We start from the raw sequence: 26,522 nt of genomic DNA, 5'->3' as shown, positions 1-26,522 counted from the left end.
CAGCTCCCTGCTGTAATTTGTAGCCTTCAAACTACAAATACAGAAGAAGAAGAAGGTGTGTTAGTGTGTGTGTGTGTATGTGTGTGTGTGTGTGTATGTGTGTGTGTGTGTGTAGGAAGTAGGAGAGGATAGAAGAGAAGGCAGTGTGTTGTCAGTATTGGGACGCGGCCCATCCTCTCAGGTAAACAAAACTTTCTTAAAAGTTAAGGTTAAATAGTGAACTAAAAGTATCTCTGTGTGGAGCGGAACAGTAACCCGGTATTATATCTGTACTGAAGTCAGATCCGGATCAGATGTGAGACCAGATGAAACAGTTAAACTTTGAACTCTCCTCATGTTGACAGAAAGTTACCAAGCTGGTCGCGGCTAGCATCAGTTAGCATCGCTCTGTTGTTCTGTTGGGTTTAGTAACCGGGTTAAACTCTTAGTTCGGTTCCGTTATCAGCATCGGGACTACCGGTACCAGGACCTGTAGTCCACCTTTATTTAAAACATCTGTTTTCATCTGGAACTCAGTTAAAGAACAAGATATTAGCTGTGACCCGTTAGCCGGCTGCTAACTACTCCCTGTTTACAGTTAGCTACAGGCTAACGGTCACCAGGTTAACTAACCAGAGCTAGGCTAACTAACCCGGGATAACCAGAGCTAGGCTAACTAACCCGGGATAACCAGAGCTCCTGATCTGGACTAGTGCTGCTGGTTTTAATGTGTTCAGACTGAGTGTTCAACAGGTCACCTGCTGCACCAGAGTCTGTTCATATTTCAGTGATTTTAAAGGACGAAGAGGTCACATACAGTTTCTGTAAGTCTGTTAACTCACTACATATATATTTGTATATATATATATTAGTATATACAATAGAGTACAGTAGTAGGACACGCTGTCCTCACTGTAAATGATCTGTAAATGATAAGATATGAATGATAGAAACCTGGATCAGGTGTTTCTAGACCACAGGTCACAGGTGATCTACTGACAGGATCTATTAACAGGTGGTCTAGTGACAGGTGATCTACTGACAGGATCTATTCACAGTTGGTCTACTGACAGGTGATCTACTGAAGGGATCTATTGACAGGTGATCTACTGAAGGGATCTATTGACAGGTGATCTACTGACAGGATCTATTGACAGGGGATCTTCTGACAGCTGATCTACTGACAGGATCTATTGACAGGTGATCTACTGACAGGATCTATTGACAGGTGATCTACTGACAGGATCTATTGACAGGTGGTCTACTAACAGGTGATCTACTGACAGGATCTATTGACAGGTGGTCTAGTGACAGGTGATCTACTGACAGGATCTATTCACAGTTGGTCTACTGACAGGTGATCTACTGAAGGGATCTATTGACAGGTGATCTACTGACAGGATCTATTGACAGGTGATCTTCTGACAGGATCTATTGACAGGGGATCTTCTGACAGCTGATCTACTGACAGGATCTATTGACAGGTGATCTACTGACAGGATCTATTGACAGGTGATCTACTGACAGGATCTATTGACAGGTGGTCTACTAACAGGTGATCTACTGACAGGATCTATTGACAGGTGGTCTAGTGACAGGTGATCTACTGACAGGATCTATTCACAGTTGGTCTACTGACAGGTGATCTACTGAAGGGATCTATTGACAGGTGATCTACTGACAGGATCTATTGACAGGTGATCTTCTGACAGGATCTATTGACAGGGGATCTTCTGACAGCTGATCTACTGACAGGATCTATTGACAGGTGATCTACTGACAGGATCTATTGACAGGTGATCTACTGACAGGATCTATTGACAGGTGGTATACTAACAGGTGATCTACTGACAGGATCTATTGACAGGTGATCTACTGACAGGATCTATTGACAGGTGATGTACTGACAGGATCTATTGACAGGTGATCTACTGAAGGGATCTATTGACAGGTGATCTACAGACAGGTGATCTATTGACAGGATCTATTGACAGGTGATCTACTGATGGGATCTATTGACAGGTGATCTATTGACAGATGTACTGACAGGATCTATTGACAGGTGATCTACTGATGGGATCTATTGACAGGTGATCTATTGACAGGTGATCTACTGATGGGATCTATTGACAGGTGATCTACTGACAGGTGATCTATTGACAGGTGATCTATTGACAGGTGATCTACTGACGGGATCTATTGACAGGTGATCTACTGACAGGTGATCTATTGACAGGCGATCTACTGATGGGATCAATTGACAGGTGATCTACTGACAGGATCAATTGATAGGCGATCTACTGACAGGCGATCTACTGACAGGTTATTGACAGGTGATCTACTGACAGGATCTATTGACAGGTGATCTACTGATGGGATCTATTGACAGGTGATGTACTGACAGGATCTATTGACAGGTGATCTACTGACAGGATCTATTGACAGGTGATCTACTGATGGGATCTATTGACAGGTGATCTACTGATGGGATCTATTGACAGGCGATCTACTGACAGGTTATTGACAGGTGATCTACTGACAGGTGATCTACTGACAGGTGATCTACTGACGGGATCTATTGACAGGTGATCTACTGACAGGTGATCTTCTGACAGATGATCTTTCTTCATCTGCAGGTGGAGCATCACACTCTCGAGGTCAACATGCTGTTTATGTGACGACGAGTCCACAGTGGACCGACCCCTCTGGGACCAGGTACAGTCCCCTCCTGTGACCCGCTTCTGCTACTCTCCTCTGATTGGTCACCTGTCACCTGCCTGTCAGCATGCAGCTGATCTATCAGGAGCTGCCGGCTCAGCTGAGGCGGAGCTCCAAGCTCAAGAAGCTGACGGCTGTGCTGCTCGCCGCCTACGCTGTCAAAAAACTGTACCCGTATGTCTGGAGGATACAGGTGAGACACACACACACACACACACACACACGCACACACACACACACACACACACACACACACACACACACACACACACACACATATACAGCGGGTAAAATAAGTATTGAACACGTCACCATTTTTCTCAGTAAATATATTTCCAAAGGTGCTATTGACATGACATTTTCACCAGATGTTGGTAACAACCCAAATAATCTATACATACAAAGAAACCAAAACAAATAAGTTCAGAAATTAAGTTATGTGTAATAATGTGAAATGACACAGGGAAAAAGTATTGAACACGCTTACTGATATTTATTTAATACTTTGTACAAAAGCCTTTGTTGGTAATGACGGCTTCAAGGCGCCTCCAGTATGGAGAAAACTAGTCGTATGCATTGCTCAGGGCTGATTTTGGCCCATTCTTCCACACAAACAGTCTTCAAATCTTGAATGTTCCGTGGGCCTCTTCTATGAACTCTGATCTTCAGTTCTTTCCATAGATTTTCAATTGGATTCAAGTCAGGTGATTGGCTGGGCCATTCTAGCAGCTTTATTTTCTTTCTCTGAAACCAATTGAGAGTTTCCTTGGCTGTGTGTTTGGGATCATTGTCTTGCTGAAATGTCCACCCTCGTTTCATCTTCATCATCCTGGTAGATGGTAGCAGATTTTTATCAAGAATGTCTCGGTACATTTTTCCATTCATTCTTCCTTCAATTATGTGAAGTTTGCCAGTACCGTATGCTGAAAAGCATCCCCACACCATGATGTTCCCACCTCCAAACTTCACTGTTGGTATGGTGTTTTTAGGGCGATGTGCAGTGCCATTTGTCCTCCAAACATGGTGTGTATTATGGCATCCATAGAGTTCAATTTTGCTCTCATCTGACCAGACTATATTCTCCCAGTATTTCACATGCTTGTCCAAATGTTGTGCAGCAAACTTTAAACAAGCTTCAACATGCTTTTTTTTCAGCAATGTAGTCTTGCGTGGTGAGCGTGCATACGGGCCGTGGCGGTTGAGTGCATTACTTATTGATTTCTTTGAAACAATTGTACCTGCTAATTCCAGGTCTTTCTGAAGCTCTCCACAAGTGGTCCTTGGGGCCTTGGACAACTCTTCTGATAATTCTTTCACTCCTCTGTCAGAAATCTTGCGAGGAGCACCTGGTCGTGGCCAGTTAATGATGAAATGATGTTCTTTCCACTTCCGAATTATGGCCCCAACAGTGTTCACTAGAACATTCAGAAGTTTAGAAATGCGTCTGTAACCAATGTCATCAGTATGTTTTGCAACAATAAGGTTGCGAAGGTCTTGAGAGAGCTCTTTGCTTTTATCCATCATGAGATGTTTCTTGTGTGACACCTTGGTCATGAGACACCTTTTTATAGGCCATCAGTTGGGACTGAACTAGTTGATATTAATTTGCACTGACAAGAGGTCGGATTGCTTTCTAATTACTGATAGATTTCAGCTGTTGTCTCGGCTTTCCATGCCTTTTTGCACCTCCCTTTCTTCATGTTTTCAATACTTTTTCCCTGTGTCATTTCTCATTATTACACATAACTTAATTTCTGAACTTATTTGTTTTGGTTTTTTTGTATGTATAGATTACTTGTGTTGTTACCAACATCTGGTGAAAATTTCATGTCAATAGCGCCTTTGGAAATATATTTACTGAGAAAAATGGTGACGTGTTCAATACTTATTTTACCCGCTGTATATATATATATATATATACTGTATATCTGTATATATAATATATATATTCACACACAAACACTGCAGGTAACTGGGTGTGTTTTGTTTTCAGAGGAGTGCAGCAGGTAATAAGCTGGGTGGAGCTAATCTCCCTGAGGATATGGTCAGCACCTCCTCTGTGGAAGACATCGGAGAGAAGAAGAAGAAGAAAGACAGCAGGTGTGTGTTCAAGATTCTTTATTCATCACAACAATTACAGCTGATGAGAAGTAATAAATATAACCCAAGTTAAACCAGATATAAACCCGAGTTAAACAGGAAATAAACCAGAGATAAACCGGAGATAGACCCACTTCAGGATGTGGTTCTGTGTGTGTCCTCAGGTCTCCATCAGTGAACAGGGAGTTCATCCTCAGACTGGCTCGTCTGTTGAAGCTCTTGTTTCCACGGTTACTGTGTCCAGAGATCGGCCTGCTAGCTCTGCACTCTCTGACCCTGATTACCAGAACCTTCCTGTCCATCTACGTCGCCGCTCTGGACGGTCAGTTACCGTCTACCCGTCCTCTCTCCCAGTGTGACCGTTAACATCAGTGTGAACGTTACTGATAATCAATACTATTGATCTGTCAGGTGTGATCGTGAGGTGTATCGTTCAGAAGGATCCTCAGGCCTTCATGATGCAGCTCGGTAAGTGGCTCCTCGTTGCAGTTCCTGCGACCTTCATCAACAGCGCCATCAGGTTCCTGGAAGGTCAGCTGGCCCTCCGCTTCAGGAGCCGATTGGTCGACCACGCCTACCAGCTGTACTTCACCAACCAGGTAACACACACACACACACACACACACACACACACACACACACACACACACACACTCACACACACACACAACCTGACAGGCACACTACACAACCAGCAACTGTCCCCAACAGTGTGTACCCTCATTTCAGTTCCTGAACGCCCCAAGCTCATTTCAGTTCCTGAATGCACCACGCTCATTTCAGTCCCTGAACGCACCACGCTCTCCTCTGTCTCTGCAGACGTACTACCGTGTCAGCAACATGGACGGCCGTCTGTGCAATCCTGATCAGTCTCTCACAGAGGACATCGTCATGTTTTCAGCCTCCGTCGCTCATCTCTACTCCAACCTGACCAAACCCATCCTGGACGTGGTGGTGACCTGCTACACCCTGCTGCGCACCGCCCAGTCCAAAGGTACAACTGGTTTAACACCTGATGACACCCTGGCTTTCTGATTTAGAGTGTTATGACCCTCCTCTTCCTCCCTGCAGGAGCCAACACTACGTGGCCATCTGTCATCGCCGGCCTGGTCGTGGTGTTCACCGCCAAAGTCCTGCGATCCTGCTCGCCTCGATTTGGGAAGCTGGTGGCCGAGGAGGCGAAGAGGAAAGGAGACCTGAGGTACATGCACTCTCGCATCATCGCCAACTCCGAGGAGATCGCCTTCTATGGGGGACACAAGGTGAGCGCCCCCTAGTGGACAATAATAGAGACATGGGTGTGTTTGATTCGTTGGTGGAGATGGCCCTGTCTCTGATGTTAATGTTGAGTTTGGGCGTGTTTGATTCGTAGGTAGAGATGGCCCTTTCTCTGATGTTGATGTTGAGTTTGGGTGTGTTTGATTCGTAGGTGGAGATGGCCCTGTCTCTGATGTTGATGTTGAGTTTGGATGTGTTTGATTTGTAGGTGGAGATGGGCGTGTTTGATTCGTAGGTGGAGATGGCCCTGTCTCTGATGTTGATGTTGAGTTTGGGTGTGTTTGATTTGTAGGTGGATATGGCCCCGTCTCTGATGTTTGGGTGTGTTTGATTCGTAGGTGGAGATGGCCCCGTCTCTGAAGTTAATGTTGAGTTGGGGCGTGTTTGATTCGTAGGTGGAGATGGCCCCGTCTCTGAAGTTAGTGTTGAGTTGGGGCGTGTTTGATTTGTAGGTGGAGATGGCCCCGTCTCTGAAGTTAATGTTGAGTTTGGGCGTGTTTGATTTGTAGGTGGAAATGGCCCCGTCTCTGATGTTCATGTTGAGTTTGGGTGTGTTTGATTTGTAGGTGGAAATGGCCCCGTCTCTGATGTTCATGTTGAGTTTGGGTGTGTTTGATTCGTAGATAGAGATGGCCCCGTCTCTGAAGTTAGTGTTGAGTTGGGGCGTGTTTGATTCGTAGGTGGAGATGGCCCCGTCTCTGAAGTTAGTGTTGAGTTGGGGCGTGTTTGATTCGTAGGTGGAGATGGTCCCGTCTCTGAAGTTAGTGTTGAGTTGGGGCGTGTTTGATTCGTAGGTGGAGATGGCCCTGTCTCTGATGTTAATGTTGAGTTTGGGTGTGTTTGATTCGTAGATAGAGATGGCCCAGCTGCAGAGGAGCTACACGTCTCTGTCCTCTCAGATCCATCAGATCCTGCTGAAGCGTCTCTGGTACGTCATGCTGGAGCAGTTCCTCATGAAGTACGTATGGAGCGCCTCCGGCCTGGTGATGGTCGCCGTGCCCATCATCACCGCCACAGGATACTCACAATATGGTAAATACACACCAACAACACGCCACACTCAAAATGAGAGTGTGTGTGTCCTGTGTGACCTTTGACCTGTGATGTCAGACTCTGAGGAGGTGAAGCAGGCGGCGCTGGTGATGAAGGAGGAGGAGCTGGTAAGTGAGAGGACGCAGGCCTTCACCACGGCCAGGAACCTCCTCAACGCCGCCGCCGACGCCGTGGAGAGGATTATGAGCTCATACAAGGAGGTGCACATCCTGCTCGTCCTTGACCTCCTTTAACCCGTCCTCCTCCGCCCTGACCTCCTTTACATCCTCCTCCTCCACTTCCTTATCTTCCTCCTCTCCTCCTCCTTTACATCCTCTTTTTCTCCTCCTCCTCCTCTTCCTTTACATCCTCCTCTTCCTCCTCTTCCTACTTTACATCCTCCTACACCTCCACCTCCTCTCCTCCTCCTTTACATCCTCCTCCTCCTCCTCTTCCTTAACATCATCCTCCTCCACCTCCTCCTTTACATCCTCCTTTTCTCCTCCTCCTCCTTTACCTCCTCTTCCTACTTTGCATCCTCCTCCACCTCCTCCCATCCCCTCCTCCTCCTCCTCCTCTTCCTACTTTTCATCCTCCTCCTCTTCCCATCCCCTCCTCCTCCTCTTCCTACTTTGCATCCTCCTCCTCCTCCTCCTCCTCCTCCTCCTCCTCCTCCTCCTCCTCCTCCTCCTCCTCCTCCTCTTCCTACTTTGCATCCTCCTCCACCTCCTCCTCCCATCCCCTCCTCCTTCTCGTCCTCTTCCTACTTTGCATCCTCCTCCATCTCGTCCTCCCCTCCTCCTCCTCGTCCTCCTCCTCGTCCTCCTCCTCGTCCTCCTCCTCGTCTCTATCTGACCTCACTAACTCACCTGTGTGTCTCCAGGTGACGGAGCTGGCTGGTTACACCTCCCGGGTCGGTGAGATGTTGGATGTGTTTGAAGATGTGAATAAAGGAGTGTACCGTCGCTCTGCAGACAGAGAGGAGGTGTCAGCAGAAGGAGAAGGAGCAGGAGGAGATGGAGGAGCTGTGGTTCAGCATGGTCAGAGAGTCTGTGGTCGTCTGGAGATCAGAGGTAGGAGCTGCTCACAGTAATAAACTGTCCTGGATGACAGCTTCATATTTACATGTATCAGGTTTTAGTTGACTGAGTCGTTTACACGTACACGGGGAGTCTAGACCTGTGAAATGAATCCGGTGCCTCTGATCAGTATTAGGCATCTTAACGGGGACAAGGAGCGGTTACCTCCACCGGTGATGCCGGTCTGGTCCGGGCCGTTCACGGGGGACGGGTGTAACCGGCACCACATTAGTAGTTCATACTTGATTTTGAATTAGCGGTATGTTTTAAAGAAGCTCTCCACAACTTTTCATGACAGAAGTCATCAATATCAGAACCATCTGCCTCTGTTCATGAGCAGCAGTCGTCTAGAATTCATGCTGAATGACTTAATGAGTTAATGAGGAATGAGTTAATCTCTGATCAACAGATTTAAAGTGGTGCTTTAGTGTGATTCTTTGTGGAGAAACTCCATTAAACAACCATTAATTTGTCGACTAAATCATATGAGTGTTAGTCGACAGCCCTAAGCACAACTGCCATATTACATATACATATATAATACAATGTCATATTTCGACCTATACTAATATATATATATATATATATATATATATATTATATCTCCACACACACATATGCAGGTCAGGTGATCAGCGTGGAGAAGGGGATTCGCTGTGAGAACCTGCCAATCATCACACCGACTGGAGACGTGGTGGTTTCTAGCCTCAACATCCAGGTAACAAACACACACACACACACACACACACACACACACACACACACACACACACACACACACACACACACACACACACACACACGCACACTGTGATGCAGTGTGTGTTTCTGACCACATGATGTCAGTGGTGTGATGTTACTACATTTACTTAGTTGAGTCTTTTATTTCCATGGCCCTTTCTACTTCTACACCACGACATTTATCAATTAGTCCATTAATTAATATTAGCTATTTGATGGTTCCGGATTTAATCATTTTAATAATGTTAATGTATTAGTAATAATGTAATAATGTTAATAGTCTTCATAAATTAGTAATAATGTAATAATGTAAATTATTAATAATATAATCATGTTAATAATGTAATAATGTAATAATGTTAATAGTCTTAATAAATTAGTAATAATGTAATGTTAACGATGTTAATTAGTAATAGTGTTATAATGGTAATTATGTTAATTAGTAATAAAGTTAATATTGTAAATAATGTTGACAAGTAATAATGTTATAATGTAATTAATGTGAATACTGGTAATAATGTCAATAATGTTATTGATGTTAATTAGTAATAGTGTAATAATGTTAATATGGTTAATTAGTAATAATGTAAATATTTTAAATAATGTTAACAAGTAATAATGTAATTAATGTGAATACTGGTAATAATGTAATAATGTTAATAATGTTATTGATGTTAATTAGTAATAGTGTAATAATGTTAATATGGTTTATTAGTAATAATGTGATAATTTTAATAATGTTAATGTAACAGAGTATTTCTACAGCGTAGTATTAGTACTTTTACTGCAGTACAGGATGTGAATACTGACGATGACAAACAACATATTTGATCTAAAACACTTAACGTCAATCAAACAATAACGTCAATAACAATAGTTTTATTGATCATCTGGCCACGTGGTGATGATGTCACTGGTACTGAGCATGCTCAGTGCTTCATCTCTTCTCTCATCCTTTCCCCCAGTTTTACATCTCTGACTGAGGTCAAAGGTCACAGCAGAGCCTGCAGCTCATTAGCATTTACTGAAGTGCTGTGTATGTGTGTGTGTGTGTGTGTGTGTGTGCACAGACACACAATAGAGGGATTATAGAAAGAGACATTTTTGTGGTTGAGCCTCAGAAAAAGAGGAAGAGAGGAAGGAAACATGACAGAAGAAGAAGAAGAACATTGATGGAAACAGAAACTCCCCTCTGTCGTCTGACTCTCGACCTTTGACCTCTCTGCTCTGACAGACGCTCTGTGATTGGTCCGTTCTCTCGTACTGTGGTTGTGAGGAAGATTTCAGGTTCTGCAGTTGCTTCAGTTTACAGTGTTTTAGATGCTGTTTGTTCGTCTTTGCATTCAGATCTGTCTGCTGCACACAGCAGAATACATGGTATGTAGATAGATGCATGTGATGTGGAACAAAAAGTTTACAATCTTGAGTTCCATCCGGAAAAGTTTAGCAACCGAACTGTGACTCCTAAACCGGGTATGAACCGAATCGTGACTCCTAAACCGGGTATGAACCGAATCGTGACTCCTAAACCGGGTATGAACCGAATCGTGACTCCTAAACCGGGTATGAACCGAATCGTGACTCCTAAACCGGGTATGAACCGAACCGTGACCCTTAAACTGGGTATGAAGCGAACTGTGACTCCTAAACCGGGTATGAACCGAACCGTGACTCCTAAACCGGGTATGAACCGAACCGTGACCCTTAAACTGGGTATGAAGCGAACTGTGACTCCTAAACCGGGTATGAACCGAACCGTGACTCCTAAACCGGGTATGAACCGAACCGTGACCCTTAAACTGGGTATGAAGCGAACTGTGACTCCTAAACCGGGTATGAACCGAACCGTGACTCCTAAACCGGGTATGAACCGAACCGTGACCCTTAAACTGGGTATGAAGCGAACTGTGACTCCTAAACCGGGTATGAAGCGAACCGTGATTCCCAAATTTAGCTTTTCAAAATGTTGTTTCTGTCTCTGTGTGTGTGTCAGGTGGATGAGAAGATGAACGTGTTGATCACAGGTCCAAATGGCTGTGGGAAGAGTTCTCTATTCAGGATCCTCAGTGGACTGTGGCCCGTTTATGGAGGAGTACTGTACCGTCCAGAACCACAGCACATGTTCTACATCCCACAGAGGTAATACTAATACTACTGCTGTATCGTCCAGAACCACAGCATATGTTCTACATCCTACAGACCGTACATATCAGAGACCCTCAGAGGCCATGTGATCTACCTGTAGTACTGTATTAGTACTGTAGTAGTAATGTGGTACTGTGTACTTTACAGACCCTACATGTCAGAGGGGACCCTCAGAGACCAGGTGATCTATCCGGACTCTGTGGAGGAGGTGGTTCAGAGAGGAGTCACAGATTCAGATCTGGAGGAGATCCTTCGGACCGTCCATCTGCTCTACATCCTGGACAGAGAGGGAGGTCAGTGTGTGTGTATTTCTGCTCTAATGGTAGTACTTCAGGAAAGCTTGATAACCATCATCATGTAGTCCAGTATCGTCAGAGTTTATAGACCCCTTTTGTGTCGACGTCATGATAACGTCACGGTGTTAGCTGGAGGCTAACTAGCCAAGTCCGGAGACAGACAATCTAGCTAGCTATCTAATGTTAGCCAGCCGTCTACTGCTCCTGAAGTAGTCTGCCAGCAACGTAGGGGTCGGCTAATCTGGTCCCGTTGGTTAATGTATTGAGAGTATTTTCTTCAGCCATTTTTAAAAAAAACAAGCCAACAATACTTGCTAGCCAGCGTTAACTAACGTGTTCAGAGAATTATTCTGCCTCCACTAAACGCTCCGCCCACAAAACACCTCATCATGTTTACTAACAGAAAAGAGGGCTATAGTGTGAGTGTCATGAATGTGAATGTAAAGAAACACATTGTACTACATATAACACTGAGTATGGTACTGAACTGTCTTTGTGTGTCAGGTTGGGAGTCGGTCAGCGACTGGAAGGACGTTCTGTCTGGAGGAGAGAAACAGAGGATGGGGATGGCTCGCATGTTCTACCACCGGTACACATTTACTCTAGTATTATATATAATAGTAGTAATATATAGAGTACGCTACTTTAATACTTTGTCACAAACACAACCATGATCCAGAACAGACTTCACTTGAATGTGAAGTAGTGGATCTAGCAGTGGATCTGTGGTCCTGGTCTCTGAGAACCAGGACCAGGACCTGGACCTAACCTCTCTCTCTCTCTCTCTCTCTCTCTCTCTCTCTCTCTCTCTCTCTCTGTACTGTGTGAATGTCTCTCGTCCAGCCCTCGCTACGCTCTGTTGGATGAGTGCACGAGCGCCGTCAGCATCGACGTGGAGGGAAGGATCTTCCAGGCTGCAAAGGATGCTGGGATAGCCCTGCTTTCAATCACACACAGACCCTCCCTGTGGTCAGTACACACACACACTCGATTGATTGATTGATTGATTGATTGATTGATTGATTGATTGATTGAACTGTACGTTCAGTAATAAACTTCTAACCCTGCTGTGATGTGAGCTGTCTATCCTGCAGGGGGCAGCAGAGCTCCGGTCTGATGCTCTTCTTCTTCTTCTCTCTCCAACAGGAAGTACCACTCTCACCTGCTCCAGTTTGATGGAGAAGGAGGATGGAGGTTTGAACCTCTGGATGCGTCCACACGTTTCTCACTGCAGGTCTGTCTCTCTCTCTCTGCTCTGCTGTTGTGCTGACTTGACAATGACTTGCCCCAAACTACATGTGATTATCATAAAGTGGGCATGTCTGTAAAGGGGAGATGTCATGTCATACTAGCTTGTCAGGAAGGAGGTAATATAACATAATAATGCTCCAAACTTTGCTAAATGTTTGCGAGGAGAAACTGTCATGGCCATTCAACCCCACCCATTTCAAACGGGTCCCTTGACCTCTGACCTCAAGATGTGTGAATGAAAATGGGTTCCTTAGGTTTTCCAGTTTCATATGATACCAGTATCTTCACTCTAGCTTTAAAACTGAGCCTGGTACAACCTAAAAATCACAAGTTGTGTTAATGCGTTAAAGAAATTAGTGGCGTTAAAATTAATTTTCGTTAACGTATATTATCGCGTTAACTTTGACAGCTCTAAAATATATACATACATTTGCGTAAAGCAGCATATTTGCTCACTTCCATGTTGATAAGAGTATTAAATACTTGACAAATCTCCCTTTAATGTACATTTTGAACAGATAAAAAATGTGTGATTAATTTGCGATTATTCACGATTAACTATTTGAATCGGTTGACAGCCCTACTAGAGACATTACTGGTCCAATGTTACCTGTGTTCTCCTCCGTCTCTCCCACTTGAAGCCTCGGTTATATCTTTACTCCCAAGCCGACGTACAACACCGAATCTGGTGGGCTGCTGTCAGCGGCAGCACCGGGCGGTGGGGGTGTTTATCCCCCAAAAACAGAGGCGACTGTCCGCCATACAGTATATCCTGAGCACCATTTCTGTAGCTCTGAACAGACGATCAGCTGACGCAAAACACGCGAGGAAATTTCTCTACCCGCAGCTAAAATGGCTTCACCAGTTATGAGTTGTGTCTCTAAAAGAGAGAGAGATAGAGTCTCTAACCGCCCGTCTAAGCAGCACACATAGATGTGATCAGATACGCTCTCTTTTGAGTCTATGCAGCTCCCTGCAGGCTCATGTCTCAGCTGCGTCTCGCGGGCATAACCATGACCTGAAGCTTTTTATTTAATGCTCCAGGTCTATTTTTCTTGACAATACATAAAGACACTGAATAAATCTATTGATGTACATGTTGTAAGCGGAGCAGAGTGTGCTGCTGTCTGTCTCTGTCCAGACACTCTCGCATGGAAACGAGCTGCAGTGTTTATTCATGGACGCACTGTAACCTACACCGTACATTTACTGTTAGCCTTTCCCTCTGCTCCACCTGTCTGCCCTCTCTCACTCTGAGCACTGCCTCACTGAGCCACGATGACATGACAGTGTTTTATACTCCCACATATCAGTGTTACTGTGTTATATACTCCCACATATCACAGGAAAGTTTTGGCTGATCTATCTATCTATCTATCTATCTATCTATATATCTATATATCTATCTATGTCTGAATATATAATGGTCAGTGCTGTCATGTCTCTGTCAGGCAGGTTGACTGTTTCCATTTGTCAGCCCTGTGATTGACAGGTGACCTGTCCAGGTGTACCCCACCCCACACACACACACACACACACACACACACACACACTGTGTATTTACAGTGAATCATATGTTAAAATAACTGTGAACCTCCTCAGCTGACCCCCCCCACAACCCTGCTGTGGTAACCACGGCAACGACCGGCAGCACAACAATATGCCTCAGGCACATGTTGTGTGTGTGTGTTTGTGCGTGTGTGTAAACATCAGCCAATCAGCTGTGTCCGTCTGTCATTAGTTTCGAGATAAAACTTTATTGAAACCTGTTTTCATGTGTTTCTGTCTCAGGAGGAGAAACAGCGTCTGGAGAACCAGCTGTCTGGGATTCCCAAGATGCAACAGAGACTGGCAGAGCTGTGTCTCCTGCTGGGGGAGAGAGAGGGGGAGAGGGAAGAGGAGGAGGAGGAGAAAGAAGGGGAGAAAGAGGAGGAGAGAACTTCAGATGAAGAGGAGTCTCTCTCCTAAGTTTAACTCTGAGGGCCCTATTTCACCGATCTACAGCGCACGGTCTAAAGTGTATTTACGGAGGGTCCAAGTCCACTTTTGCCAGTTAAGCGGCGCATAATCTGGGCGTAAAGTAAGGTGCAAGAGGCAAAGGGGTCGCAATTAGTCTCTTAATTAATCATAGGTGTGTTTTAAACCAATCGGAGTGTCATCTCCCTTTTAGAAGCCAGGTGCGCCTGCACCGGGCGCATCACTATTTAAAAAGGAAGATTCAGCAAATTGGAGAAGCCGTTTCCTGCTGATGAATCGATTATCTGCTCGTTCACTAAGTGAAAGCGTGATGTATGTGGTCCCATGTGGACCCTCTGCCTCCGCCGTCTCCCAGTCCTCTGTCCCATCAACAACTCCATCTGACTGCATCTGAGCAAATGACTGATAACCTTTTTAAATTCATTATATGATAATAAGCACTAGATAAATATGATAAACATGAAATAATAAATAATGAAAACCGTATTACTTTCTGATGCAACGCACGGGGGGCTTGGACCGGCTGAGCAGAATCCTCTGGAGATGTTTTACGCACGGGCTTTACGCACAGGCTCGCAGCCGGGCGGTGCCGAAGAAGCGGTGCCTAACGCGCTGATCCATCATCCTCAAAACGCCGCCGTTTAGGGGGAGAGGGCCCGCAAACTTTGAAGTAGCCTACGTCTACAATAGAGAAAATAGAAAATACTGCGTCAGACTTTAGACCAGGTTTTTGTCGGTCAATGGCCATCGCTTTCTGCTGCCTCAAGATAGCAATTCGCCAACAAAGCGCCTGACCACACCTCATTTTAAAACCAACAGACCATGGGCGCACAGATGGGCGCAAGTACATTTACTACTTACACAACGTGGGCGTCAAAATGACAACTGTGTCGGTCTGAAACTAGCAATGACCGTTCATGTTCAGACCTAACCTGGTCCGGACCCGTTCATGTTCAGACCTAACCTGGTCCGGACCCGTTCATGTTCAGACCTAACCTGGTCCGGACCCGTTCATGTTCAGACCTAACCTGGTCCGGACCCGTTCATGTTCGGACCTAACCTGGTCCGGACCCGTTCATGTTCGGACCTAACCTGGTCCGGACCCGTTCATGTTCAGACCTAACCTGGTCCGGACCCGTTCATGTTCAGACCTAACCTGGTCCGGACCCGTTCATGTTCAGACCTAACCTGGTCCGGACCCGTTCATGTTCGGACCTAACCTGGTCCGGACCCGTTCATGTTCAGACCTAACCTGGTCCGGACCCGTTCATGTTCAGACCTAACCTGGTCCGGACCCGTTCATGTTCAGACCTAACCTGGTCCGGACCCGTTCATGTTCAGACCTAACCTGGTCCGGACCCGTTCATGTTCGGACCTAACCTGGTCCGGACCCGTTCATGTTCGGACCTAACCTGGTCCGGACCCGTTCATGTTCAGACCTAACCTGGTCCGGACCGTGTCGGATTGAAAGCAGGTTCTCTTCAGTTTAGAGTCCGTCTGTCTGATTCATGTGAATGCAGCATAATGAATCCAGAGCTGACGATCATCTGTAGATCAGAATAACTATTAATGTAAACATCACACTGATTAATAATAAAGTGTGATATCATTTAGCGGACGAGAGCAGGACGGTAGAATTAGGTGAGACCGGCAGAGAACACCGGTAACGGTACCGGTCGACAGCATCGCTGTCCAAAGTTAAAGGATTTTAACTTGTTGCCGTCCTCAGTGACGGATTTTATAACCAGATGTTACGCAGCTCCTCACAACGAGAATAACAATAGAACATTAACAGAAAGCTGCATTTTAGATCTACATGCATTACTAGAATAATTACCTCAAATAATTGTATTTAATATATCACCATAGCAACATATATCGTTATTTGTGTTTGTTTTCCGTCAGACTGTCGGTCAGAGCTGACTACAGATCAGAATAACTGATCAATGATCGTCAGTGGATCAATAACAACTCATGTTTCTACCACTGAGAGTTCTTAGCTGCTCTCATTGATCACTGATCACCACATGTGACCAACGCCCAGTACTGTACCTGTGTGATGAAGATTACTATATATATATTTTTATCTTGAAGGTAACCACGAGTTGGTGAGATGGTGAAGGTTAGGAGAGGTCGAATTGACCCAACATTGAGGGCACAAACATTTTAGATTTTTATTAAAATGATAAATTGGGGTGTGTGTGTGTGTCAACGGAGAGAAGAGAAACCAGAATATCGATGACATCACGGTGGGCAGCGAGTCTTGCCCGGTTTTGCAAGTTTTTGACAGCTTTCACAATTTGCGGGTTACCTTCTAGACACGACCACAACATAATTCCCAGTCACATGACTCGGAGGTCAGAGGTCATGTTGACGTCATGTGACACTTTTAAATTGTGCCAATTTTAATCTTTTATTGTTTTATATATTATATATTAGTATTATAATCAATCAGCTGATCAATTAATCAATAAATCTGCTGCTGGAGAGTTTAAATCAAAAACTGTATTTTCAGAGTTTCATATATTTGAAGATGAAGAAGTTTATATTGATGATGATGATGCCTTGTGATGAAGATGATGTCAGTAGAAAATAAAAAAAGATAACAATGATGACCTTTGTTTGTCCCGTTTTTTTTTTCAAAATAAAGTTACAATAAAGGAACTGAAAACAAAGAAAGTTTTATAATATTAATTATATTACAAAGTGTTTTATAAATACAAATATATGTAATATGTAATTTTTTACTAATTTACACGTGCCACAGTACTTCTCAAATTAAGAGTTTACATAAAAAAAAACTGATGAAACCAAATATATGAAGATAAAACTGCAAAATTAGAGAGCTTAGATGTTAATCAATAATCATGATCCAATAATATAACATTTTTTGTTGATAATAATGTACTTTTTTAATGTACTGAAGTCAGTAATCTGAATATGACTGAAAACAGGAAGAAGAAACTTGTTTCTATGTTTCTGAGACACAACAATGACCTCAAGTTCATTAAACAAGTCTTTGGTAGAAATTTAAAGGATGTTACTGATGTGTTGAGCAGGTGATAACCTCAGTGCTTTCATTTTGAAAACATCGCCTGTGTCCTGTGATATCCAGTTAATCAGATCAATAACTGATCGTCTCATTCAACATGGTGTTTGGGTCAGAACCTTTAAATGTTAACATATGACCTACAACATTTTTAATAAATAATAATAGTAATGATATAGAAAAAATAAATAATAATAATGACAATGATATAATAATAATAGTAATAATAATAATGATAATAATAATAATAGTAATAATGACACTAATAATAATGATAATAATAATAATAATAGTAATAATGACACTAATAATAATGATAATAATAATAATAATGATAATAATAATACAATAAAAATACATAACAATAATGATAATAATAATACAAATAATGATAAAAATAATGATAATAATAATTATGATAATATTAATAATGACAGTAATGATAATGATAATAAAAATAATGATCGTAATAATGACCATAATAATGATTATAATAATAGCAATAATAATAACACAAATAATGATAATAATAATGGTCATAATAATTATGATATTAATGACACTAATATAAGTGAAAATAATAAGACCAATAATGATAATATAATAGTAATAATAACGATAATAGTAATAATAACAATAATGATAATTACGATAATATTAATGACAATATTAATGATAATAATATTTATAAAAATGATAATGATAATAATAATAACGACAGTAATGATAATAATAATTATCATATTAATTATAATGATAATAATAACAATAGTAATAATAATAACACAAATAATGATAATAATAACGGTAATAATAATAATGACAATAATAATAATGATAATAATAATAATAATTAGAGTTATTGATTAATTCAGTTTAGACCAGAGTGCCACTTTAACTGTTTGATGTACGTATATGAATATATGAATGAATATTGTTTAGTGAGCCTCTGAGCCTGAGCCAGGCAGCAACACTGCAGCAGGTTGTCGGTTCTCTTCCCTGCAGAGAGGCCAGGCAGCAACCCTGCAGCAGGTTGTGGGTTCTCTTCCCTGCAGAGGAGCCAGGCAGCAACTCCGCAGCAGGTTGTTGGTTCTCTTCCCTGCAGAGGAGCCAGGCAGCAACCCTGCAACAGGTTGTGGGTTCTCTTCCCTGCAGAGAAGCCAGGCAGCAACACTGCAGCAGGTTGTCGGTTCTCTTCCATGCAGAGGAGCCAGCAATACTGCAGCAGGTTGTTGGTTCTCTGCCCTGCAGAGGAGCCAGGCAGCAGCTCTGCCCGCCGAGGAGCGTCAAAAGCCTCCCGGCGCCGCGCGGAGCTGAGCAGAGTGGGGCGGGGTCTTTGGACCTGTTGTGTGGCTCTCTGTGCGGCTCTCTGTGCGGATCGTTGCAGGTTTGTGTCTCTGCTGGACTCTGCGGGTTTTCTGGAAGTCTCACCGGGCCGGTTGGACCCCCGGCAGACCGCAGAGCAGCCCACCGAGCTCAGGTGAGTCTGACCCGGATCACACTGTCCCCCTTCCCCCCCACGGCTCCAACTTGTCCCGAGCTGCAGCTGCTGCAGGAAGGAAGGAAGCAGCGTGTGAGTCAGGCGTGTCTGACAGCGGCGCGCCAGACTCCACTCAGAAATCACACTGTTTTAAATATTCTCGCTTATCTTTCCTTTCTTTACAGCTGTGAGAAATAACTGATTGTATTTGAATGAACAAAATGAGACGTTCTTTAATTCGGCTACAACTGTTTTTATTAAATATCCGTTTTCAGTGTCGGTTTTGCGGTTTTTAATTCTCACTCCCGTTAAATTCACAGCGGCTGAGGCTGGAAATCAGCGGGTTTAAAAGTTAAGATTTCTGTAACGGTGTCTGGTTGGGGGATTTTGACTGAGCCGAATGGAACAACAGAGTCTGGAGATTTAAATTAGCTCTTCAGTTTAGTTAATTTTGTCTCTCAGTTCAACATGGAAACAGTTTTATTACAGTTTTAATACTGTCTGTGCCTGTGTGTGTGACGGGTGTTCCCAGCCTGTCCTGGCACGGAACGGCTCAGCCTGCATGAATAGCTGACATTCCAACACACACACACACACACACACACACACACACACACACACACACACCAGTGTGTGCTTTTATTATGGCAGAAGTTAATCTAGAAGTCACCTTTGCTGATGTGACTTAAAGGTTAACTTCAGTATTTTTCAGCCTGACCCTGTCTGTCCACGTTTCTGTGTCTAACTGACTAATAGAGACAACAGTGTCTGGAACTGGTCCAGTATTGACAGTTAAAGTGGTCCAGTATCGATGGAGAACGCCGTATAGATGGCAGCCGCTAAACAGGTTGTAATGTAATCCTATTGGGGCAAGCTGGTACTGTCATTCACGTCCACTAAAAGTGCTTGTTTTTGCCACTGACAGGCTCTGATTGTATGTGACAACATCATGGAAAGAACCATTCAGAGAAATAAAACCTTTTTTCTGTTTGTTATTGTGTCCAAGTCTCGCTGAAGGAGAAGTCTCTGGCGAGGTGGCGCGTTGCTGAAGACAACCGTGGATTAGTGGAATACATACATCTTAGCGTAGACTAGAGTATACAGATATTTAGACATGGACAAAATAACAAACAGAAAGGTCAAAAAAGGTTTTATTTCTTTGTAGGGTTTTTTCCATGATGTTGTCAGACACTTAATAACAATCTGAGTCTGTCAGTGGCAACAACAAGCACTGTTAGTGGACGTAAACAAACGGTGCCAGGTTGCCCCAAATGATTACATTACAGCTCATTAAGCGGCTGGCGGCTGCAGCGTTCTCCCTCAATACTGGACCAGTTTCAAAAAGTGATGTCCTTCATTAGTGACTTAGACACAAAAACATGAGGAAATAGGCCCAGGTCAGACCTGGTATTAACATGAGTCCAATCACAGGTGGACAGCTCTAAGTACAGAGGTCTGTACTACAAAGAGAGTTCAACATACCCAGGGTTGAAGTCTGTTAGTTTAGTTGGTTTATTTGGTTTGGTAGGTTTAGTTGGTTTAGTTGTTTAAGTTTGTTTAGTTAGTTTGGTGGGTGTAGTTTGTTTGGTTGGTTTAGTTTGTTTGGTTGGTTTAGTTAGTTTGGTGGGTTTAGTTAGTTTGGTGGGTTTAGTTAGTTTGGTGGGTGTAGTTTGTTTAGTTAGTTTAGTTGGTTTATGGTGTAGTTGAACTTCTTCCAGTGTGACGTCGTTGGTAGCTTTCAAGTAGCTTCTCCAACATTGTTAATAAGTCAGCAGTTAGTCGTTGTGTCCTGCTGAGTGTGATCAGTCTGTGATCAGTTTGATTAGCTTCAGTCTGACCAGTTACAGGTTCTGGTCTGATGTAATTGGTTGTTGTTGTGGTTATTTATTTTCAATGTTTTGGAAAGTTATTTGAAAATGGACTTAAAAGGGAATGAAGTTTGGTATGAGATGAATAATAATCTGTAATGTTTCAGAGCGTTTCTTCTTCTTCATGTGTTACATTCTGCCTGAGAGGCACTGTTCAGGGTCACTGTGATAAAAATGATAATTTGTTGTCTTCTGAATGTGATCTGGTGAAAAGAGTACAGTGTGTCACACACGCAGGTCATGTGACCTGTATAAAGCAGCGTCAGTGACGACATCATCATCATCATCATCATCCGTGTGATGAAGATTATTTAACTGAAATGTCCATTTGACTAATCTGAAGGATTTAGTCTGAGTCCAGATTCAGATTACGGTTTAATCACCTTTAATCTACACACACACACACACACACACACACACACACACACACACACACACACACACACACACACACACACACACACACACACACACACACACACAGACTCAGTGTTAATGTGCTGTAATCTGCAGGTTCTTCACTCAAGCTGAATGAACTGGACTCACACCAGTAACACCAGTCAGTGGGATTGTATTTAGTGTCTTCACACTGTGGTTTAAAGAGCTAACATTAGTACAGGAGCTAATTACTGTGTGGCGTCTATCAGAAACATTCAGAAGACACCTGGTTCTGATATTTAGAGCTTCATCACAGGTTTATCTTTACTCTCATTTTCTTCATTGATGCTTTTGTTATAAAATTGTGAATTTATTTAGATGTTAGAATCTGAAAATCGATGGTCAATCATGGCATTCTACAGTCTGTTATTTCTTTATATCGGACCGCTGCTATGGGTGCAGTTCAATGCTCCAGACCCGACACACTACAGATCCTGAATCAGCTGATATACAGAGATTCTCACAGATCATCAGTTTCTATCGGAGAAACATCAAACTGTTCTGTGAGCAGTTTGTTGTTAGTGTTTGTTGTCTGCTGTTGGATGAACAGATGGAGACTTTGTTTGAGTGGAAGTTTCCTTTAACCCTGTGTGTGCGTGTGAGTGTGTGTGTGTTTGTGCATGTGCGTGTGTGGGTGATCAGTTTCTGATACAATCTGCTCGACCATCTGTTTAACTCAACTTTACACTCTGTTCTGCTGTTTGTGTGTAACAAAGAATGTATCAGTGTGTGTACGTTTACTGTGAAATAAAACAGGAAGTCAGAATGCCGGTTATGATTGGGACTTTGGGGTAACCTGGTTATTATTGGGTCATTGGAGTACTGTGGTTATGATTTGGTGTTTGGGGTACTCCGGTTATGATTGGGTCATTGGAGTACTCCGGATAAGATTTACGAATGGGTCTTTGGGGTAGCCCGGTTATGATTAGGTCTTTCTAGTACTCCAGATATGATTTATAATTGGGTCTTTGGGGTACCCCGGTTATGACTGGTTCATTGGAGTACCCCAGTTATGATTAGGTCTTTGGAGTACTCCAGATATGATTTATGATTGGGTGTTTGGGGTACCCCAATTATTATTAGGTCTTTGGAGTACTCCAGATATGATTTATGATTGGGTGTTTGGGGTACTCCGGTTATGACTGGGTCATTGGAGTACCCCAGTTATGATTAGGTCTTTGTAGTACTCCAGATATGATTTATGATTGGGTCTTTGGGCTACCCTGGTTATGATTGGTCCTTTGCAGTACCCTGGTTATGATTGGGTCTTTGGGCTACCCCGGTTATGATTGGGTCTTTGCAGTACCCTGGTTATGATTGGTCCTTTGCAGTACCCTGGTTATGATTGGGTCTTTGGGCTACCCCGGTTATGACTGGGTCATTGGAGTACCCCAGTTATGATTAGGTCTTTGGAGTACTCCAGATATGATTTATAATTGGGTCTTTGGGGTACCCCGGTTATGACTGGGTCATTGGAGTACCCCAGTTATGATTAGGTCTTTGGAGTACTCCAGATATGATTTATGATTGGGTGTTTGGGGTACCCCAATTATTATTAGGTCTTTGGAGTACTCCAGATATGATTTATGATTGGGTGTTTGGAGTACTCCGGTTATGACTGGGTCATTGGAGTACCCCAGTTATGATTAGGTCTTTGTAGTACTCCAGATATGATTTATGATTGGGTCTTTGGGCTACCCCGGTTATGATTGGGTCTTTGGAGTACCCTGGTTATGATTGGTCCTTTGCAGTACCCTGGTTATGATTGGGTCTTTGGGGTACTCCGGTTATGATTGGGTCTTTGCAGTACCCTGGTTATGATTGGGTCTTTGGGCTACCCCGGTTATGATTGGGTCTTTGCAGTACCCTGGTTATGATTGGTCCTTTGCAGTACCCTGGTTATGATTGGGTCTTTGGGCTACCCCGGTTATGATTGGGTCTTTGCAGTACCCTGGTTATGATTGGTCCTTTGCAGTACCCTGGTTATGATTGGGTCTTTGGGCTACCCCGGTTATGATTGGGTCTTTGCAGTACCCTGGTTATGATTGGTCCTTTGCAGTACCCTGGTTATGATTGGGTCTTTGGAGTACCCCAGTTATGATTGGTCTTTTGCAGTACCCTGGTTAGGATTGGATCTTTGGGGTACCCCGGTTATGATTGGGTCTTTAGTAGTGGCCCGGTTGTGATTGGACGTTTTGTAGTACATCAGTTATGCCATCTAGACACACACACTGTGGTGTGTTGTGGTGTGTGTTCGTTGACATATTGATCCACTTTATTTTGGTCAGATTACTTTTTAACTGACCTACGTACGTACATATTTACTTTAAAGTAACAGTACTTATACTTGAGTAAAATATTAGTTTCCATCCGTTGTTTACAATCACACAGCTTTACCAATTCAACTCACCGTCAGAAAACCTGATAATATTCTGGACCTGATTTTAATCTAAAACTGAGGCCAGGAGGACAAACCACCACCTGGACTTTAGGCGAGAACATGAACCTACGGGATGGTTCAGTGATCAGGAGCCTCAATAATGAGAGGAAACACTTCAGGAACCAGAGTCCACTTTATTTTGAAGGATTTTAACACACACACACACACACACACACACACACACACACACACACACACACACACACACACACACACTTCCTGTCTTCACGGTGTGTTTGATGTTTGTTGATATGACTGTGACGCCCTGAACCTGAACTGACGGGATGAGGAGGGGGCGACCAGAGGACGAGTTGAAACAAACAAGAAACTCACAAAGACGAGTGTGTGTGTGTGGGGGGGGGGTTCTATTGTTGAGCCCAGATTAGGGCGTGGCCTCCGAACAGTTTATGCTAACACACACACACACTGTCTAGTGGAGTGTGAATGAAGCGTCCTTGATCACACCAACTGCTGAGCCCCCTCATATCCCCCACACACCCCCACACACCCCCACACACCCCCACACACCCCTACACACACGCACACACTCACACACACACACACACACCCCTCCTCCCCCGTGTGTGTGTCAGATCACACACACACCGACTGTGTGTGTAGCTGGAGGTGATATTAATAATCCATAAAGAAGCTGGTTTCTCTCGATCGCTCCCTGTGGAGTCAACACACACACACACACACACATACGCGCACACACAGAGCCACAAAACGCACACACACGCACATAGACACGCACAGACAGACTCATCACTTTCTGTGTTATTCTAGTTTTACTGTTTTCATCTCAGGAACTTTTCCAGGATCAGCGTTGGAAAGTATCTAAAGGTCGTATTTACCCGAATCAATCGATTAAAATAGTTAATCACAAATTAATCACACATTTTTTATGTTTACTTTTGGTCTGATTATGTGTTGAACTTCTTTGTATTTGTCTAATATTATAGTTTGTAAAATGTGCCGCTCTGCTGACAATAGACTGGTCCATGTCTGTGATTGGTCAGATGCTGCAAAACCCCGCCCCCTTTTATGTGAACACGCTCGTAGCCAGAATGACGCTTAGCGGGATCGTGGTTGTTGTGGTTAGTTCAGCCAGATAACGAGAAGATAGCCTGAACTCTCTCTGTAGGACTCTGGTTTACTTTCAGGACCGGGTTTAGTTTCAGCACGGGGTTTACTTTCAGGACCAGGTTTAGTTTCAAGACCAGGTTTAGTTTCAGGACTGGGTTTAGTTTCTGGACCGGGTTTACTTTTAGGACAGGGTTTACTTTCAGGACCGGGTTTATTTTCAGGACTGTATTTACTTTCAGGACCGGGTTTAGTGTAAGGACCGGGCTTAGTCTCAGGACCGGGTTTAGTTTCAGCACAGGGTTTACTTTCAGGACCGGGTTCAGTTTCTGGACCGGGTTTAGCTTTAGGGCCGGGTTTAGCTTTAGGGCCGGGTTTACTTTTAGGACTGGTCCTACTTTCAGGACCAGGTTTACTTTCAGGACTGGGTTTAGTTTCAGTACATGGTTTACTTTCAGGACCGGGTTTAGCTTTAGGACCAGGTTTACTTTCTGGAGCGGGTTTACATTCTGTACTGGGTTTAGCTTCAGGACCGGGTTTACTTTCAGGTGAACTAACATCAGCTCCTGTGAGTCCACACAGCAGGACGATAAAGAGGAATAAAACTGTCTTCATGGTTAAAGTCAGGCGTGTCTCTCTGATGGTTGAGGTTTCCATGGTGACGGTGGAGGTAACCATGGTGATGAGGCGTATGGCTGACGGCGAGGAGAGAGGGACCTCAGTATGATAGTAATACCGACCCATGTGTGTGTGTGTTTATAATTGGCTGAGATGAAATATTCTCTTTGATGTTGAAGTGAAGTCAGAACGCCTGAAGAACCAGAAACCAGTCAGAGCCAGTCAGTAGAGCGGCTACAGAACCAGTCAACAGTCCAGTCAGTACAGCTGCTACAGAACCAGTCAACAGACCAGTCAACAGTCCAGTCAGTAGAGCGGCTACAGAACCAGTCAACAGACCAGTCAACAGTCCAGTCAGTACAGCTGCTACAGACCCAGTCAACAGTCCAGTCAACAGTCCAGTCAGTACAGCTGCTACAGAACCAGTCAACAGACCAGTCAACAGACCAGTTAACAGTCCAGTCAGTGCAACTGCTACAGAACCAGTCAACAGACCAGTTAACAGACCAGTCAACAGACCAGTCAATAGACCAGTTAACAGTCCAGTCAGTACAGCTGCTACAGAACCAGTTAACAGACCAGTCAATAGACCAGTTAACAGTCCAGTCAGTACAGCTGCTACAGAACCAGTCAACAGACCAGTTAACAGACCAGTCAACAGACCAGTCAACAGACCAGTTAACAGTCCAGTCAGTACAGCTGCTACAGAACCAGTCAACAGACCAGTTAACAGACCAGTCAACAGACCAGTCAACAGACCAGTTAACAGTCCAGTCATTACAGCTGCTACAGAACCAGTCAACAGACCAGTCAACAGACCAGTTAACAGTCCAGTCAGTGCCACTGCTACAGAACCAGTTAACAGACCAGTCAACAGTCCAGTCATTACAGCTGCTACAGAACCAGTCAACAGACCAGTCAACAGACCAGTCAACAGACCAGTTAAC

General features: G+C 43.7%; 2 protein-coding genes across 8 annotated transcripts in view; both read left to right on the top strand.

The window, feature by feature from the left end:
• The first annotated feature begins 59 nt into the window (after positions 1-59).
• abcd1 (ATP-binding cassette, sub-family D (ALD), member 1) lies at positions 60-17,208 on the top strand. Of its 7 annotated transcripts, none has more exons than XM_074644890.1 (18): positions 60-79; positions 116-181; positions 2,616-2,890; positions 4,691-4,797; positions 4,962-5,119; positions 5,209-5,396; positions 5,617-5,791; positions 5,869-6,059; positions 6,927-7,107; positions 7,186-7,328; positions 7,991-8,180; positions 8,810-8,904; positions 10,921-11,066; positions 11,220-11,365; positions 11,873-11,957; positions 12,212-12,337; positions 12,515-12,602; positions 14,411-17,208. In XM_074644890.1, exons 3-18 carry the CDS (start codon positions 2,765-2,767, stop codon positions 14,585-14,587), a joined length of 2,322 nt encoding a protein of 773 aa, XP_074500991.1. In that variant the 5' UTR covers positions 60-79; positions 116-181; positions 2,616-2,764; the 3' UTR covers positions 14,588-17,208. The 7 variants fall into 7 exon arrangements, with proteins under 7 accessions (XP_074500991.1, XP_074500998.1, XP_074500992.1 ...); XM_074644897.1 differs by lacking the exon at positions 60-79 and having other exon boundaries at positions 2,616-2,820; positions 2,859-2,890; XM_074644891.1 differs by lacking the exons at positions 60-79; positions 116-181 and adding an exon at positions 210-803.
• Positions 17,209-18,733: 1,525 nt separating this feature from the next.
• The window catches only part of plxnb3 (plexin B3), a 62,285-nt gene continuing 54,496 nt past the window's right edge, over positions 18,734-26,522 (top strand). The window contains exon 1 of the mRNA XM_074644888.1: positions 18,734-19,125. The gene's annotated coding sequence lies outside the window, so the exon portion shown is untranslated. The remainder of the gene's footprint in view (positions 19,126-26,522) is intronic.

The sequence above is a fragment of the Sebastes fasciatus genome, chromosome 8 (genome assembly GCF_043250625.1).
Source record: "Sebastes fasciatus isolate fSebFas1 chromosome 8, fSebFas1.pri, whole genome shotgun sequence".
NCBI classification, from domain to species: domain Eukaryota; kingdom Metazoa; phylum Chordata; class Actinopteri; order Perciformes; family Sebastidae; genus Sebastes; species Sebastes fasciatus.
This window is presented reverse-complemented; position numbering and strand designations above follow the sequence as displayed.

Excerpts from the sequence above, each read along its gene's own strand:
- abcd1 (XM_074644890.1), top strand. The coding sequence starts at position 2,765 with ATGCAGCTGATCTATCAGGAGCTGCCGGCTCAGCTGAGGCGGAGCTCC. Across the intron at positions 2,891-4,690 it reads CGTATGTCTGGAGGATACAG|AGGAGTGCAGCAGGTAATAA; the intron begins GTGAGACACACA and ends TTTTGTTTTCAG. Across the intron at positions 5,120-5,208 it reads CTACGTCGCCGCTCTGGACG|GTGTGATCGTGAGGTGTATC; the intron begins GTCAGTTACCGT and ends TTGATCTGTCAG.